General features: G+C 35.5%; 3 protein-coding genes across 3 annotated transcripts; all 3 read right to left on the bottom strand.

The window, feature by feature from the left end:
* Nucleotides 1-418: 418 nt before the first annotated feature.
* On the bottom strand, nt 419-1,675 carry LOC141588464 (F-box protein CPR1-like). The gene has a single exon (XM_074409907.1). The coding sequence runs from the start codon at nt 1,673-1,675 to the stop codon at nt 419-421; it is 1,257 nt and encodes a 418-aa protein (XP_074266008.1).
* Nucleotides 1,676-2,351: 676 nt separating this feature from the next.
* LOC141658897 (F-box protein CPR1-like) lies at nt 2,352-3,957 on the bottom strand. Its single transcript, XM_074465643.1, has one exon. It carries the CDS (start codon nt 3,749-3,751, stop codon nt 2,471-2,473), a length of 1,281 nt encoding a protein of 426 aa, XP_074321744.1. The 5' UTR covers nt 3,752-3,957; the 3' UTR covers nt 2,352-2,470.
* A 3,569-nt stretch (nt 3,958-7,526) lies between these two features.
* LOC141588465 (F-box protein CPR1-like) lies at nt 7,527-8,726 on the bottom strand. Its single transcript, XM_074409908.1, has one exon. It carries the CDS (start codon nt 8,724-8,726, stop codon nt 7,527-7,529), a length of 1,200 nt encoding a protein of 399 aa, XP_074266009.1.
* Between the last annotated feature and the right edge of the window lie 7,352 nt (nt 8,727-16,078).

The following is a 16,078-nucleotide window of genomic DNA, read 5'->3' on the forward strand; positions in this document are numbered from 1 at the left end:
TGAATTAATTTACAGTTTTTTTTCTCAAAACAAAATACGATAACGAGAAAAATGAACAATTACGTTAATGACATAGTGCTATTATTTTACAGTTCAATTTTACTCAATTTTCTTGAATAATTTTGCAGTTCATTTTTTTTTTCTCGTATCAAAATATAATGAAGTGAAATATGAAAATTTAATGAGGTGTTAAATTTAGCATAATTAAGTAATACAAAAATAAAAACTCTATAAATACCGCGTATTCATTGCGCGGGATCTAAACTAGTGATAATAATGCATAATTATAAATAGAGCAATACAAAAGAGGAGATTTTTATTTATAATGGAGTAATTCAAAACCAAGACAATAAACTTAAAAAATGAAGAGAGTAAGCATGAGGTAAGAAGAAGTGGAGCAAATATATCAAGGTTGATACTAGGCATCAAATTGCTTAGCATTAGGAAATCTAACAAGGCTCTCTTTGACGAAATACGGTTGATGGCCGTAAACGTTAGGAATTTCAGGCTTACTAATTGAATTGTTCTTCCAATTGTACCAAAACAGCGTATATGAATCATAACGTTTCCTAAACAACACCTCAGTTTGATCAATTCCGCGACAAGCGACGGGGATAACTCCACCCGGGATTGCAATGGCCTTAGTGAAACCCCTCTTACTCTTTCTGATCATCGATTCATCGAATGGGTTGGCAATTGGGACGACTCCCCCGTTTAGATCAGCTCCAATGTTAATGCTCAACAACTTAGTCCACGATTCATGAACACCATACTCTTTCATCACCCACACATCGAAAAACAACTCAATTTGGTTCACAAACGAAGTAAACAAACAACCATCGAGAACCCCAAAGTCGAGAAAGTTGCCCTTGCGGGTAGGATCATAATAATGATCTGGAAAAAGCACATCTTCCTGCCATGTTTCGCTGATGATGTCGAAGCAACCAATCCTACGTTTACGATCAGACCGTTTCACGATAATCCAATGTAGCAAGTTGTCGTTGACTAGCACGCCATTGTACCTTGTGTATGGCTCTTCCATAAAATCTGAAGTGAATGCTCGATCAACGACTTTCCATGACTTCAAATTGACGCTGTAAACTGTAGTAACTCTGTAATCACTGTAACTTTTGTTCATACCGGAGACTACGACAACTTTGTAATCATTGCTACACTCGTCGAAGCCAAACCCGATGTATCCCTTGACAATATCTGGATCAGTTGTTTGGAACTCGATGTAGGTTCGGGTGAAAGGGTTGACCAAAGCGAGAGGGAGGAGTCTGCCAATGTCGTAATTGATTTTAAGAAGGAGGAGGCCATTGCAGGAGCCAACAACGGATGTGGTATACGTTGGCCATCGGAATGTAACGGAGGGGGCGGAGGAGTGTGAGTTGAGATCGTACATGTTAATGGTGTGATCGCTGCCGTTGGTGACAAGGAGACGGCTGTTGGATGAGAGAGAGTGGCGAAGGTGAAGGCGGATGAACTCGGGGGATGATATTATAGCGTCGAAATATTTACAGACAGTTTTGAAGCGCATAAGCGATTTAGGTGGGAGTTTGGAAAGGATTTCAGCGTGGATGATGTCGATGGTTAAATCGGATACAGGCAGCGGCAATGGAGAAGATTCTGTTGGGATTACCGACGGTAGGGACATGTCGTCAATGACGTCCATGAGATGTGAGGAGGTGGGGTTGCCTGTGGTCGTGTGGAAGATATCAAGACCGGAAAGAAAGGAGGTAAATGTGTTGGCTTTCTTCCACCATTTTCGTTCTTGTATAGTCCTAAAGATGGATTGAAATTTGACATTTTCTAAATCATTTCATTATAAGGTGAGCACTAACTTACACGTTCAAGTCACCTAAAAATAAACGAGCTTGCACGTAGATCTTATGTTTGACTTCTTTAATCATTTATTTAACTACGTAGTGTTAAACATGTCAATATTAAAACAATAGTAATATAAAATGTAGAGAATATAAGAGAAAATAATTGTACTAGGGGTGGCTGCGTTAACAACTAATATAACGAGGTGGTAACAAGGGAGGCAAAGTTTAAGCAAGGTGGCGACAAGGACAATACTAGTTGACATTTGCATTTTGAATAAGTCTTGTGAGAGACCGTTTACGGTTAAATTATTATGAGACCATCTATGATTCTATGAATAACTAGTATTCAAAAGTCATAAAACAAGTACGAAAAGATACAAAACGAGATACTAGACATAATAAAACTTAACGAGATATAATAAATCACGTACTAACTGAAAATGGATACCGATTAAAAAGTATCACAAGTATCATCAAATCAATTACACAAACCATAAAAATTGTTACATTTTCGTATAGGTACATAGATATGAGATGTAGATGAAACTAAAATGTATGTTGAGCAAATTTGAGGGATTCAAACATCATAGAAGACAAGAGATGAATTTTTAAAGCATGAAAGATTAAAAATGGGTGAATTATCAACGCTGAAGATGGCTAGCAAATAAATCGGGTTGGTACATGTCGCCAAGTAGATTGGGATTCGTATTGGGAAGCCTAACAAGGCTCTCTTTGACAAAATAAGGTTGATGTCGCCAAACGCTGGGAATTTTAGGCTTAATAATCGCATTGTCCACCCAATTGTACCAAAAAAGCTTATTCGAACGAATACGATTCCTAAGCAACACCTCACTCGAACCCGGTCTGCGACAAGCAACCGGGATAACACCCCCTGGAATTTCAATTTTCCAACGGGTACCTGCATTTATAACCATTGATTCATTGAATAGCTTAGCGATAGGGACGACTTCCCCACTTGGATCATTCCCAATGTTAATGCTCAACAACTTAATCCATGATTCCTGAACACCATACTCTTTCATCACCCACACATCGAACAACGAACCGACTCGATTCACAAACGAAGTAAACAGATAACCGTCAAGAACACCCAGGTCGAGAAAATTGCCCTTGTTGCTACGATCATAATAATAGTCCGGGAAACGAACATCCAATATCCATTCTTCGCTGATGACATCGAAACAACCGATCCTTTGGTAATTCCAGAACTCAGTCTCGAATATCCAATGTAACAAATGGTTGTTTATTAGTATACCATTGTACCATTTAATTTGCTCTTTCATAGAATCGGAAGTCAATGATCGATCAACCACCTTCCATGACTCTAAGTTCACACTGTAAACTGTTGTAACCCTCCAAGTATTAGAACTGTCAGACATGTCTGACACCACAACAATTTTGTAATCATTGTTGCTGTCGTCAAACCCAAACCCAAACCCAATGTTTCCCTCGACTACGTCTTTGTCGTCTGAGTGCAACTCAACGTAGGTTCGGGTGGAAGGATTGAGCAAAACGAGATGGAGACATTTGCTGTAGTGGCAATTGATCGTAAGAAGAAGGAGGCCATTGCATGAGCCTAGAATAGAAGTGTCCCATGGCCAACTGAATGTGGCGGTGGGAACAGAGGACTGTGAATCGAGGTCGTACATGTCAGTGGTACGAGGGGTGCTATTGGTAACAAGGAAACGGTTGCTGGAGGAGCGAGAGTGGCATAGGTGGAGGTGGATAAACTCAGGGGACGATATAATGGCATTGAAGGACTTGCACACAGTTTTGAAGCGGATAAGCGATTTAGGCGGGAGTTTTGGAAGTATTTCAGCATGGATGAGGTCAATGGGTAGAAATGATGTAATTGGCGGTTCAATTGGTTTTTCCAACACCGTCACCAGATTTGACGCCATTTAACAAAATTAAAGACTTGTGAAGGAAAGTAAAAATTAAAGGCTTAATTCCCATATTTGATTTCCTGCGATTCATATATGCATTAATAGTTGACTTCTTCCAAGTTAACCATATTTGGTGAGCACTCACTTAGCACGTAGAAGTCAAAAACAAATATACTCCTTACTCACTTGCACGTAGGTGATACTCTCCCACTTCAGATCAATTGTTTCGCTGATTTTTGTGCGAAATAAAGAAAATGGATAGGGGTTAATTATAAATGACAAGTGGAACAAATTGAATAATCAAATTGCTCATTAAATTCATTCTTAAAATAAAAAAAGACAACAATTGATAGAGACAAACCAAAATGGAATAGGACAAGAAATAATGGACAAAGGGAGTATATGTTAGTTGACTTTCTTAAACGAGTAGTTGGTTATTTTATGAATTTTAATATCAGCTTATTGTCTTTTACTTGCATTAATTCAATGATGTGACAGAGTGATGGAACATAAATAGACAGTTTTAGAGAACAGTCAGCCGGCTTTTAGGATGTGCGGACCGTGAGATCGCATAGGCCTCCGAAAATTCAGGGCCCAATTCCTGACATAAGTTGATGATATTACCATATTAAGGGATGTATCATAGCAATATTATTGGCTTCGCATATCTATATAATAACATAAAAAGGCTTCTTGAGCCTCCATTGAGATGCCACGTGTCACGCCTAAAATGCCTGCCACCTATCGCCTGTTAATTAATTTAAAAAATTACCATTTGCTGCCGACATATCTTTTACAACTTACAGTAACATTTAGTCCCTTAAAAACGGCAGACATAACTTCTACACTCATTCGTCTTCCATGCTGGCTCACCGTAGAGCTTCCACACAAAAATAACCGAAGTTCATAATTAAATGCCTCAATTAATTACCCCATTATTACATCTTCATTACCAATTCATTATATGTATTGAACAGCAATCCAATTAGCATATAACACACAAAATAAAAGGTATGTTGGCTTTTACTCAACAAGTTTTCAAGTTTTTTACCTCTTTGAGATTTTTCTTTACTTTGCAGCATGTCTTCGATCTTTGCTTCCAATGGTAGTTTGGTATGTTATTTATTTTGTTGTTTTTTATACACTATGTTATGTTTATACGTTACTATATGATGATAGCTGCTATAGTTTTATTCTGATAATTAACTTGCTTAATTTCTGTTATTGAATGATCGATTAGAGTAGCCCTTTTTTTATTGGATGATAGCTGTTATGGTTTGTTGGTTGTAGTACGTACCACCCATATTGTAAATGGGTGATTTTGTTTTATGGATTGACTAACTAAAGGGATTACTAACATTATTTCCATGTTAAACAATTTAGGTTATTTTGTGTATATTCTTCGAATTTCTGCTGAAAGAAGGATAAATCAAGTCAATTTATTTACCGAGTTTACCTGACAATTTTTATAACTTAGGGCCATATATTACTCCGTATATGTTAACTGTCACTAGATTTCCAGTGATATATATGAGTTATGTTAATGGTTTGTTATGATCATATTAGAAAACTATAGATGAGTACAACCTTGGTCTATTTGGATTTTTCAGGAGAAGATGAACTTTACCGTGGGGGATCGATATACTCGAATCCTAAGGAAGCTGGTAGCTTTTTGTCCCTCGGTGACAATCCTGTGGATGTTTTATTCGCTTGTAAGAGGGCTCGAGTCAATGACCCTTTGGTCGCTAGGGAAGAGATTGTGGAGTTGAGAAAGCGGGCCAATTCTCTCCTAGATGAGTGCCTACATGAGTCGTTAATTAGGTGCTTACCGTGCGAAGAGAGGAGTACATGTGCTAGTGTTTCGAAGCGTTGTCTTATGTTGTTAAGCACGATCCCGTGGGAAGACCTTTATAGTAAGAATGAGGCCGAAATTACAGTTATGGATAAGGATCTAGGAAACGAGAGCGATGGATTACGGATGCGCTTGGGAGTACTGCCTCAATTTGAAGTCGGTTAACATCAGAAACTCCCCACTGGTCGATGGTCGCCATTAGAACAACAAAAATTCTTATTTAAGACGGGTATATACGTCTTAAGTCTCGAAAAAAGAAAACTCATCAGGGAATTTGTTAGTGGAAAATTAATTAATTGCATAAGTAGAAAATGACTCTATTGTGGCAACCCTTACAAAAATAAATTTAGAGACTACGGAGTAATACTATAAATGGGATTGGTATGATCTCAGATCTAAAGCCTTTCTTGTAGGTGGAGGACTACTTTGTTAGATTAAAAGAAATGTATGTAAACAAAACAAGTGGGCGGAGAAATTTAGGAGCGCGCATAAGATTGTAAATTTTCATTATTTCTTACTTCTATTGCAAACCGATTTGGTGACTCACAAGAAGAGTTCATAAGCACATAGGACGCTATCATTCCTAACAATGAAGGACCAAAAATGAGATAAAATCATTGAGTTGACTTGGTTAAGGGTAAATTCAATAGGATTAACGCACATATTTGTTATTATGGTGTTAATTGTTTAACAACACTCACGGCACTAACAATGCCACGAATCAAAAACGATCCGTGAATTTCACGGGCAATAGAACTAGTTATTGAGATCAAATCCTACTCCCAACATTTTTCCTCCTTTTCTAAATTGTGGGGCCCGCCAAAAATTTCCAGCCTTTTGCATCCTAGCAATATTATTGGCTTCGCTTATTATAATTTCTTTCTTTCCTACTCCCTCCGTAAAATACCAAAGCGAAGTAACACTTACTATAAACGGACGTCTGTCACACCAAAGCCGTAACATCTTATTTGGCACAACATTACCAAGTTATCCTTATAACCATTTAATATTTACACAAAATGTCATTACATACCCCACCTACCAACCCACATTTAAACACCCAATTACATACCCCACCTATTTATTCCCTCTTTCCCTTACTTTTTCCACTTTTTCTTAAATCTCCAATTTTCCCATATTCGCTTTGGTGTGGTACGAAGGGAGTATTTCGTAACTTCTAATTTTGTATTGTTGTCAATGTAAAATTTTTTCTTAAAGATGTTTTTAGCACATAGATTCTTTTGTATTTCTTTTTATAATTTACTTCTAATTTAAACTATAAAACCGTTGTGGCTTGATCCAAGGCCTTATTATAAAATATCGCACAGGCCCCCGAAATCTGAGGGGACAGCCTTGAGGACAGTTATAATTATAAACCATTTGAAGGAATTTTTTTAAAAGGATTTCAATTTTCAACAGGGGCGATGTCAATGGTTAGCATTTAGCAACTCCATTAGATTCTCTCCTTCTCCCTCACTCTTCTCCACCAGGCCACCAACATAGCAGACCCTCAACCCTACTCCTCATGCCTCCTTATCTCAGCCATCCAGTCAACAACCCATCCTCCCTAATCCAAAACAAGCGTTCGCCAAGGAAGACAACACACTATGACCACCATTAAATGATTAGGATAAAGGGAGTATAATTATTTACTTGGGGACGAAACAATATTTAATCAAAGGTAATTAAATTATTATGACGAAAGGAGTTTAATTTAATTGATGAGTTTAGTTTAAACTTTAAATGATGGATTAAACTTGTCCTAAAACCATATGCAAATGTCATAAAATGATAAAAAAGAAGTAACAATTACCTTCATCTGAAGCAAACCTTTTAAGTTTTAACCCATAAAAAAGTCCCGTAAACAGGCAATGCGATTATATTACGAAGTACATATTTATTATTATCACAAATTCTTCTTTAAGAAGAATAAGCAAGCTACTCTTGTTGTGGAGCAGGTGGACGTTCATATACATCTCCAAATAGTTTGGCACCAGGTAGATCAACAAGACTCCCTTTGCATACATAAGGCTGAAGGTTCCAAAAACTGGGAACTTTTGCCACGCTAATCGCACCATTCTCCTTATTATACCAAAACAATTTCGACCTATGTCGCTGCCGTAGCAACACAACACTCGAATCCACTCCTCTAGAAGCGACCGGGACAACTCCCCCTGTTAAATTCTCCGAAATAGCAACACTGGACAACTTAACCCACGATTCAGAAACACCGTACACCTTCATCACCCAGACATCGTAACACGAACTGACCCGATTCTCGAATGAAGAGAACAGCCGACCATCAACAACCCCAAAATCAAGAAGATACTTCTTCTGCTCTGAATTGTAATAATACTCGGGCAACATCACATCATCCACCCATTTCTCCACTCGAATATCGAAACAACCGATTCTCCGTTTCTTCTTAGACGGACTCCAAAACATCCAATGAAGCAAACAATTATCAATCAAAACCCCGCCAAACCGATCCTCCATGGAATCATCAGGAAGCATTTGATCAACAACCTTCCAAGTCCCCAAATTCACACTATAAACCGTGGTAATTCTCTTCTTAACAACATTACCGTTACCACTGTGTACATCCGAAACATTAACAATCTTATAATCCTCAGTAGCTTCATCGAACCCGAACCCGAAATTATCACTACGCGAAGCCCAGATAATGTCGACGTAGGTTCGAGTAGAGGGGTTGAGAATCATGAGAGTGGCGACGTAGCAGGTGATGAGGATGAGACCATTGCATGCGCCAACGACGGAGATATCGCCTTCGGACCAGCGGAAGGTGGCGGATGCGACGGAGGAAGGTGGATCGAGGTTGAAGATGTAGAGGACTGAGGAGGTGGATGGGATTACGAGTAGGCGGTTGGTGGATGATGAGATTGACTCACGAAGGTGGCGGCGGATGAATGATGGGGATGAGATTAGGGTTTTGAAGGATTTGGAGACGGATTTGTACCGGATTAGGGATTTTGATGGAAGTTTTGGGAGAATTTCGGTTAGGACGAAGTCAATTTCGAGTCTAGACCAAAATCCTGCATCCGTCACTGGTTGCGGTGGTGGTGAAGAGAGGGAAATCTGTTGGATTGAGTTTACGATTGCAGTTTGAGTTTCTTCCATTCATTTGTTTGGGGTATCAAAAATCAAAAATGGAGGGAGAGGATTTACTGAATTTTGTACCAGTTTTGATTTAATTAATATACGATGAAGGGTGAGTTCATCACACCGATGTCAATTGAAAGATCAGCCAAATTTGACGAATCAATTCTCATTCCAACCTCCTATTCCGAATAACTGTTCCATTTGTCATTTTCGTCTATTCACATAAGTGTCTCATTTGCCATATTTAGACATATTTTTTTACTTTCATACCCTTTGCTATTTTCTTTATTTACCATCTCAACCACCCCTAAGTTATCATATTCAATATTTTTCATTATTTAACTGCTATATTTTTACCCCTATAGAATACTTTTTATTATTTTAACTTTATTACTTAACTTTCGTGTCATTGTCCAAATAGGACATTTATTCGGAATAGGAGGGAGTAATTTATAAGGGGATCTTCACTTGCTACACCCCGTCATTTTCCTCGGAAATGAGATCGACGACAAATTTTTAATATAATTAATTTAATTTGTAAGACGGTCTTTTAAATATGTCATTTTTTAATAGGAATTGTTATATTACGACATGTGTTATAAAAATATCTAATTTAATTCGGGGGCTGCGAAACGTCGTCGACGTTTTGTAACGAATCGTCGACGTTTTAAAAAAAAAAAACAATCACTGCCCTTGCTCACTCTCTCTGTACTCTATTCTCTCCCAAATCCTCATAAACAACAGACTTAAAAAAAAAAAATCAAGACTTTGTTAATCGGATTCAATGTCAAACAACGAACGATATAAATCAACGCCCAATATGAATCGAATTGTAATTTTTTCTTTTTTTGTCGTATGTATGGGATGTTGAAAACCAACGTCCATAATGGACATAGACGACGAAAATCAATGTCCATAATGGACATAGACAATGAAACCCAACGTCTTGGATGGGCATAGGATGAGGAATGTGCACATCTCTTGGGCATGAAATAAAAAGTCTGAACCATAGACGGACTTTGAAACCCATTGTCCCAGCCCAAACCCGACGTGAATATTCATCGTCCCCTTCCCCACCCGACGTGAACAATCAACATCTCCCCTCCACCACTGATGTAACACTCCGAAATTTTAACAATTTCGTTCTATTTTACGTTATATACTAATTGATTTTTGAAACTTCCAGACCCCTTTCCGCGGGATGGACAAAAAATTCACATTTTTTTATTTCTCAAAAATCATCGTATTTTGACCCTCTTCTAAATTCAAACATGTCATTTTTGATTAATTATTTTAGCCATAATTTTCTTCAGCGCAACTTAAGACGGACATAATTCTCTTACTATCTATTATAATCGTGCGCATTCCTAACCCAATGTTAGTACGACTATAATAAGTGGATCTAAGCTCTAAAATAATATTTTTCGTATTAAACTAAATCTTCAAGGATATTATTTTAAAGCATAATATTTTATTTTTACGATTGATAATATGCTTCTAAGTACGTTGTTTAAGTAATTTATTTATAATACTTTCTAACGTTGTCTGTTAATCCGAGTTAAATTTATGTAATATCAGTGTCGTTAGTATTATTTTTATGTTTATTATTATCTGTAGTAGTAGTATTAAGTTGGTAGATAATAGTAATATATGTGAAACCATTAAATGAAATCGGAACCCGAACTTATAATATTTTGTTAATAAAAACAACCCGTTAATGTAAATTTCACTACCCTAAAACTTTTAAAATAAAACTTTATTTTTGATTTCCGTCTCGAATTTCAAATTACTTAATGCGACTCAAAACCGTTATTCTCAAACGCGTTTATTAAAAACCGAGTTAAAACCCCAAGCAAATTTTGCGATTGGATCACGGCTCCCCATGAGACACTTGGCATTACGCATGTGCTATAATGCATGCATTGGACAAGTGGGATAATTAGTCTTTCCACCAATCAAAACCCATGCATTACATTCTCCACATCATTACTCCATTTAATTCATTTATTAATCAAAATTGATGGAAAAATTTCCACCTCTAAGCCGTGAAAGCTCCCTCCACCAAACAAAAAAATAAACTCTTCATTCTTCATTAATTTATAAACTAATTACTCATCAACTCAATCAAGCCCATTCATACATATTAATAAATGTAATTTTTACACATCTTTACTTCTTAAACTAAGTTCTTATTATTACTTTGATTTCTATTATAAAATTATGCTACTCCCAAGTAATTACATTTTACTATTGTAAAGCTAATTTTTCCAAGAAAGTCACAAATATATTTTTAAGGGTGGAAAAATTTATATCATTTTTATGTGTGGTCCTTTTAACCGAAAAACAAGAAGGGGAAGGTGGTGACGGCATTTCGGGCACTCAAGAAGCGAAATTTGACGATTTGTGTTAGCTAATGTAAGTGAATGATGACTAACCTTTGAAAATGTTATTTGCAAAAATAATATTTTCATTATATTGCTTGAAATTATTGCATGCATGTTATTTTAAGTGAATGTTATATGATATTGTATAGAAAAATTATTACTAGCTAATTATTTTTATATAAGAATATGAATATTATGTTGCATGTTAATTTTATGAGATCAAAGACCTTTATTTTGTTATATATGGTGATAGTAGTATGAATTACTAGATTAATAGCTTAAAAATAATTAATTATGCACTAAATGTATTTTAATTAAGGTATTAATTATGAATCCTTGCTTGCATGTTAAAACTAATAATGGAACAGATTATTAAATTAAATAAAATGGTTTTGTGTTGGTAAAAGTTCACTTTGAGTGTATTAGAGTTAGATCCAATAATAATGGTTTAATATCACTTAAAACCTTTAAATTTGGACTAATAAAAATTAAAATATGGGAAGATTATAAGGATAAAATTTTGGGGTCATAATAATATTATTATTATTCTGTAAAATTAGTTATGGGTCGAAAATTTGGTAAAGTTTTGGTCAAAACCGATTTTCGGGTCATAAACGATTCACTAAAAATTTAATTTATGGAGTTTTGAACCACGAATGATTCTGTAATTTTACACACTATTCAAGTATAATATTATGAGCCTATATATAAAAAATTAGCTTCATAGGAGTTATAAAAATTTAAAAATGTATTTATAATTGAAAAACGAGCCCGGAATTTGAAAACCGACTTAGAAAACTTAGTTTGGGATAAAATACGGTATGGGGACCATTTAGACAGTAGGAAAACTCCACAAAAAGTTTCATAAAAATTTTGTAAAATTTGGTGGTCATTTGGGATTATTTCTCGAAATAGTAATTAAAACCATCTTAAACAAAGTTAAAAATAAAAAGCAGTAAAATACTTACTAAAATAAGCTCACATCCTGTTGTGAGACTTCAAATAATATACTTAAGTTACTTGTTAAGTAGTATTCAAAAATTCTAAGTCTAACTATATTTAGTAATTAATAAAATAAAAACTGTATTGATTATTACGCGTTTAAAACCAACCCTTGGTCAAATTGGACAAGTTCAGCTAACTAAAGGTCAAATGGGTCTATGACCCACCAGGACTAATAGTTAAGTTTAATGGCAAAATTCCGGCTAATTAATAGGGACAAAATCGACTTTAGAAAACCGTAAAAATTAAATTATTTGCTACGTGTTGTAAAAAAAAAAACTTTTACCAAGGAAACGAAATTTATTTTACCAAGTAGAACTTGGTTGTGGGAAATAAGAAATGAAAATTTATTTTCGAAAACAAAATGATATTTTGTATTTTATTGGGCATTTTTATGAGATAGTTCAGAATCTCTACGAGCGGGAAATCATGTTTATACTATTGTAAACATATAGACATGGATGAATAGTACTTAGCTTAACTGTATAAAATCGTCCGTTGCGTGCGAAGGGTCTTTGGATGTATTGATATTGACTCGAGAGTAGGCGGGAGTGTGGCCATACTTTAGGTGGGGACCTGATCAGTCTCGTACGTGTTAGGTGGATCGCATCCGGGTTCCCGAAAGTCTTGATGTAGTGATAGACCTAGGGGATAACTAACCGGGTGGTGTTTAGTCCGCGGTGCGGGTCTATCAACCCCACGCACCGGCATTCGACCCTGGAGTTTAGAGGATTAACTTATTTATAAACGTGCTTATGTCATTACGGTAAAGAGGGGTAATAATGTAAGCCCCCTGGTATAGGGATGATTGGCGATATATACGTTATTATACGGATTTTAAATAAATTATGGAACCGGTGTAATAATAGGTCGGTATGTCTTGATAAATTTTTTAAAACATATAATACGACCTCTTTGATTTTGATCTTTCATAAATTATTAATATATGATTTGGTTATTTGGTGATTATTCATTTGATGTTTGCATATTTTAAAAATGTTGATCATCGATTCACTTACCTGTTGTTTTCATTTATATACTTGTATATTCTATACTTGTATATGACTTTTAACAACAGATTTCGTTAGAAGACCGACGCTTCCCTAGGACTTGGGCTTGGATTTTGAAGATGAGATTGGCTAGCTTTCTTATTATATATCTGAAGGAAATGTAGATTCATATACATACTAACATACTCATATATGTCTAAATTAATTTGTCATAAAATTAAATACGGATTTTATGCATGCAAACAAAAGATAAAATGGAGGAGAAATCATATTCTTACAATGGGTATTTCGGTTTATATGGGCACAAAAGAGATCTCCTTCTCTTTTGTTCTTGAGCTCTCCAAATGGAAGAACAAGGATTCAAATGTAGAATCCCTCCCAAAAGCATATACCCAAGGAATACATCTTAATAACCAATATTATTTAGATCTAGTAATAATATTAGTTTTTGCTATAAAAATGATACAAAATAAATTGTATTTTTGGCTCTTGAATCACTCGGTCAAGAGGGAGTATATGTGAGATTTTATTTCTCTAGAAAATTCATATATTGTAGAGATTTTTTCACTTTCTTACACTAGAAAATGTTATATGTAAAAATGATGAATGAATGAATTGAAAAGAAAAAGCTCTTTTTCTTTTCTTGTATGGTTGGCCGAAAATTGGCTTGGGTAGGATGCCCAATACTTTTTGTTTTTGCTCTTTTCAAAAGCATAGGTGGGCATGGCTAGAGATTAGACTTTAATAATTATGTTTTCTCTTATTAAAATAATCAACATAATTATTCCACTAATACTCCTAATTTTCGGTTTATACAAGATAAAATGGAAGGTCCATTTTATTTTGTCATTTGTCAAGTGTGACATATGTGACATGTTACTTGACATGTGAATTTGTAATGTATTTTTAACATATTAAAAATCAACATACTCATAAAATATGTCATTTACAAAATCGACTAGTAATTCGTAATTACTTGTACCAAAAATGTTTCCAAATTATAAACTACAACATTCTGTATTTATAATAATTTATTCATTCCGTTTCAATTGTTTCTGTAAACAATAATTTCATCTAAGTAATAAAACAATTCGATTACTTAGACCGTGTCTCATTTAATCATATTTACAATGAGATACGTAAATTATACTCACAAAATTATCCGTCAATTTTAAGCAATTTAATTAACTCGTATCGGTATACGATTAATTAAATAATCAATTAAGAGTATTTCCCTATAGGTATGACCTAAGGGGATCAACTGATCACCACCGTCGCACGACGATTAATGTCAAACTCTAGTCACCAATCATTACCGATATGTGTGGACCAAATTGATAAAATATTACATCCCACATGTATTCTTAAAATGAGATTTAATAATGATATTTAAATCATGTGATCGCACTATTGTTGAGGACACATTTCCCAACAATCTCCCACTTGTCCTCGACAAGCGTGCGTCACCAATTCTCTTGTCCTATTACTATCTCCCACTCAATGCAAGGTGTCTTTCAGGTCGTACTTGCAAGTGATCATATCGAGAGTGGTTTCCTCGATCTGGAGAATAACTGTTTGACCGGATTTATCTATCACAGATACCTTCCGAGCGTGGCCACGCATTTCCAGTTCATTACTCCTCAAGTGGGCCTGAGATATTGTTTTAACCCTGACAAGGGGATGGACAATTCCTATCGCACTCATTCCCTTCGACTAGCCACAACCATCATAACCCAAAATATGCCCATTTGACCCCATTTACGAAGGTCGTAGTAACACAAATCAAAGTTAATCTGAAACTGTGCCATCTTAGGTGAATAGTCTTTAGTCAAAAGAATCGACTCATTTGAATACTATAGTAGCTCTCGCCACGACCAGGCTATATAAATTGCCAGAACTCTATAAGCGGTCATAAGGCCCGACAAAATGTTCCTAACAGTCTGCCTATATGATCGACTAGTCATCTCACATGACTCTATGGCACTTGAACTTGCCATCAATCGCATCACACTCTAGTTACTTCGAGACGTCACCTCATACAAGTAACTATGGGCAAATACAATGTTAATCCGTGTTCACTTTAACGGGGTTCAATTGTCTCCACAACCCGTTTGGATGTAACAAAGTATAATAAAAGAGTTTTAAAATAAAACTCGAACGGCAAATGCGATTATCACACATGAATAGTCAATGCCTGATTACTATTTCATGTTCTATAATCTAATTTGATCTTGTACGTAGTTGTTCATTTCAATTCAATTGAAATGACATGACTCATCATGTTTAGCCTTTGAGAAGGCTTTGGTTAGTAGGTTTTATCAATTTCTTGTACCTTACTCAACCTCACTACATACTCGTTTTCCTTTTGTAATGTATACATTTGCATTACAAAACTTTATGAGTACGTGTCGAGATCCAATCAAGACATAGGCCCTCTAGCCTAAGAATAGATCCCACTGTTTTCACAGTGTGCGGGACTCATCCTTCTTGCACATCTCATGATCACAAGTGTACTCAATTTCCGTTATAAATATCTCTCATTGTTCTTTATTTCCTAGAACGATTCTAGAAAATCTACTTCTTAATTAATATAGCCACAATGGTATCTTAACCATCTTAATGTGTTTTGATTATGGTTTTGTCGGAAACCATGCGCAATCTCAATTGTCAATTGTCACTTGTGTAACACCCTTACACAATATTGCATCATAAACACTTTGCTTTATAGCCTTAATGCTTCTGTAAGCACTTAAGGGTAATCTTTATGGCTTACTTGGTAAAGATTACTTAAATTCGATTTTGAAAACAATTCATCATACTCAAAGTATATGAAGTGTTATACATCTTTACTCATTTAATTGATCCGGCAGCGGAAGCAAATGGAATCAATCAAATATGTTCAATTTAATTGAACTAGTCATGAATCTTATCAACATAAGACTTCTTATTGACGCTAATATTATGTGGATTTATC

This window comes from Silene latifolia, chromosome 6 (genome assembly GCF_048544455.1).
Source record: "Silene latifolia isolate original U9 population chromosome 6, ASM4854445v1, whole genome shotgun sequence".
In the NCBI taxonomy this organism is placed as follows: domain Eukaryota; kingdom Viridiplantae; phylum Streptophyta; class Magnoliopsida; order Caryophyllales; family Caryophyllaceae; genus Silene; species Silene latifolia.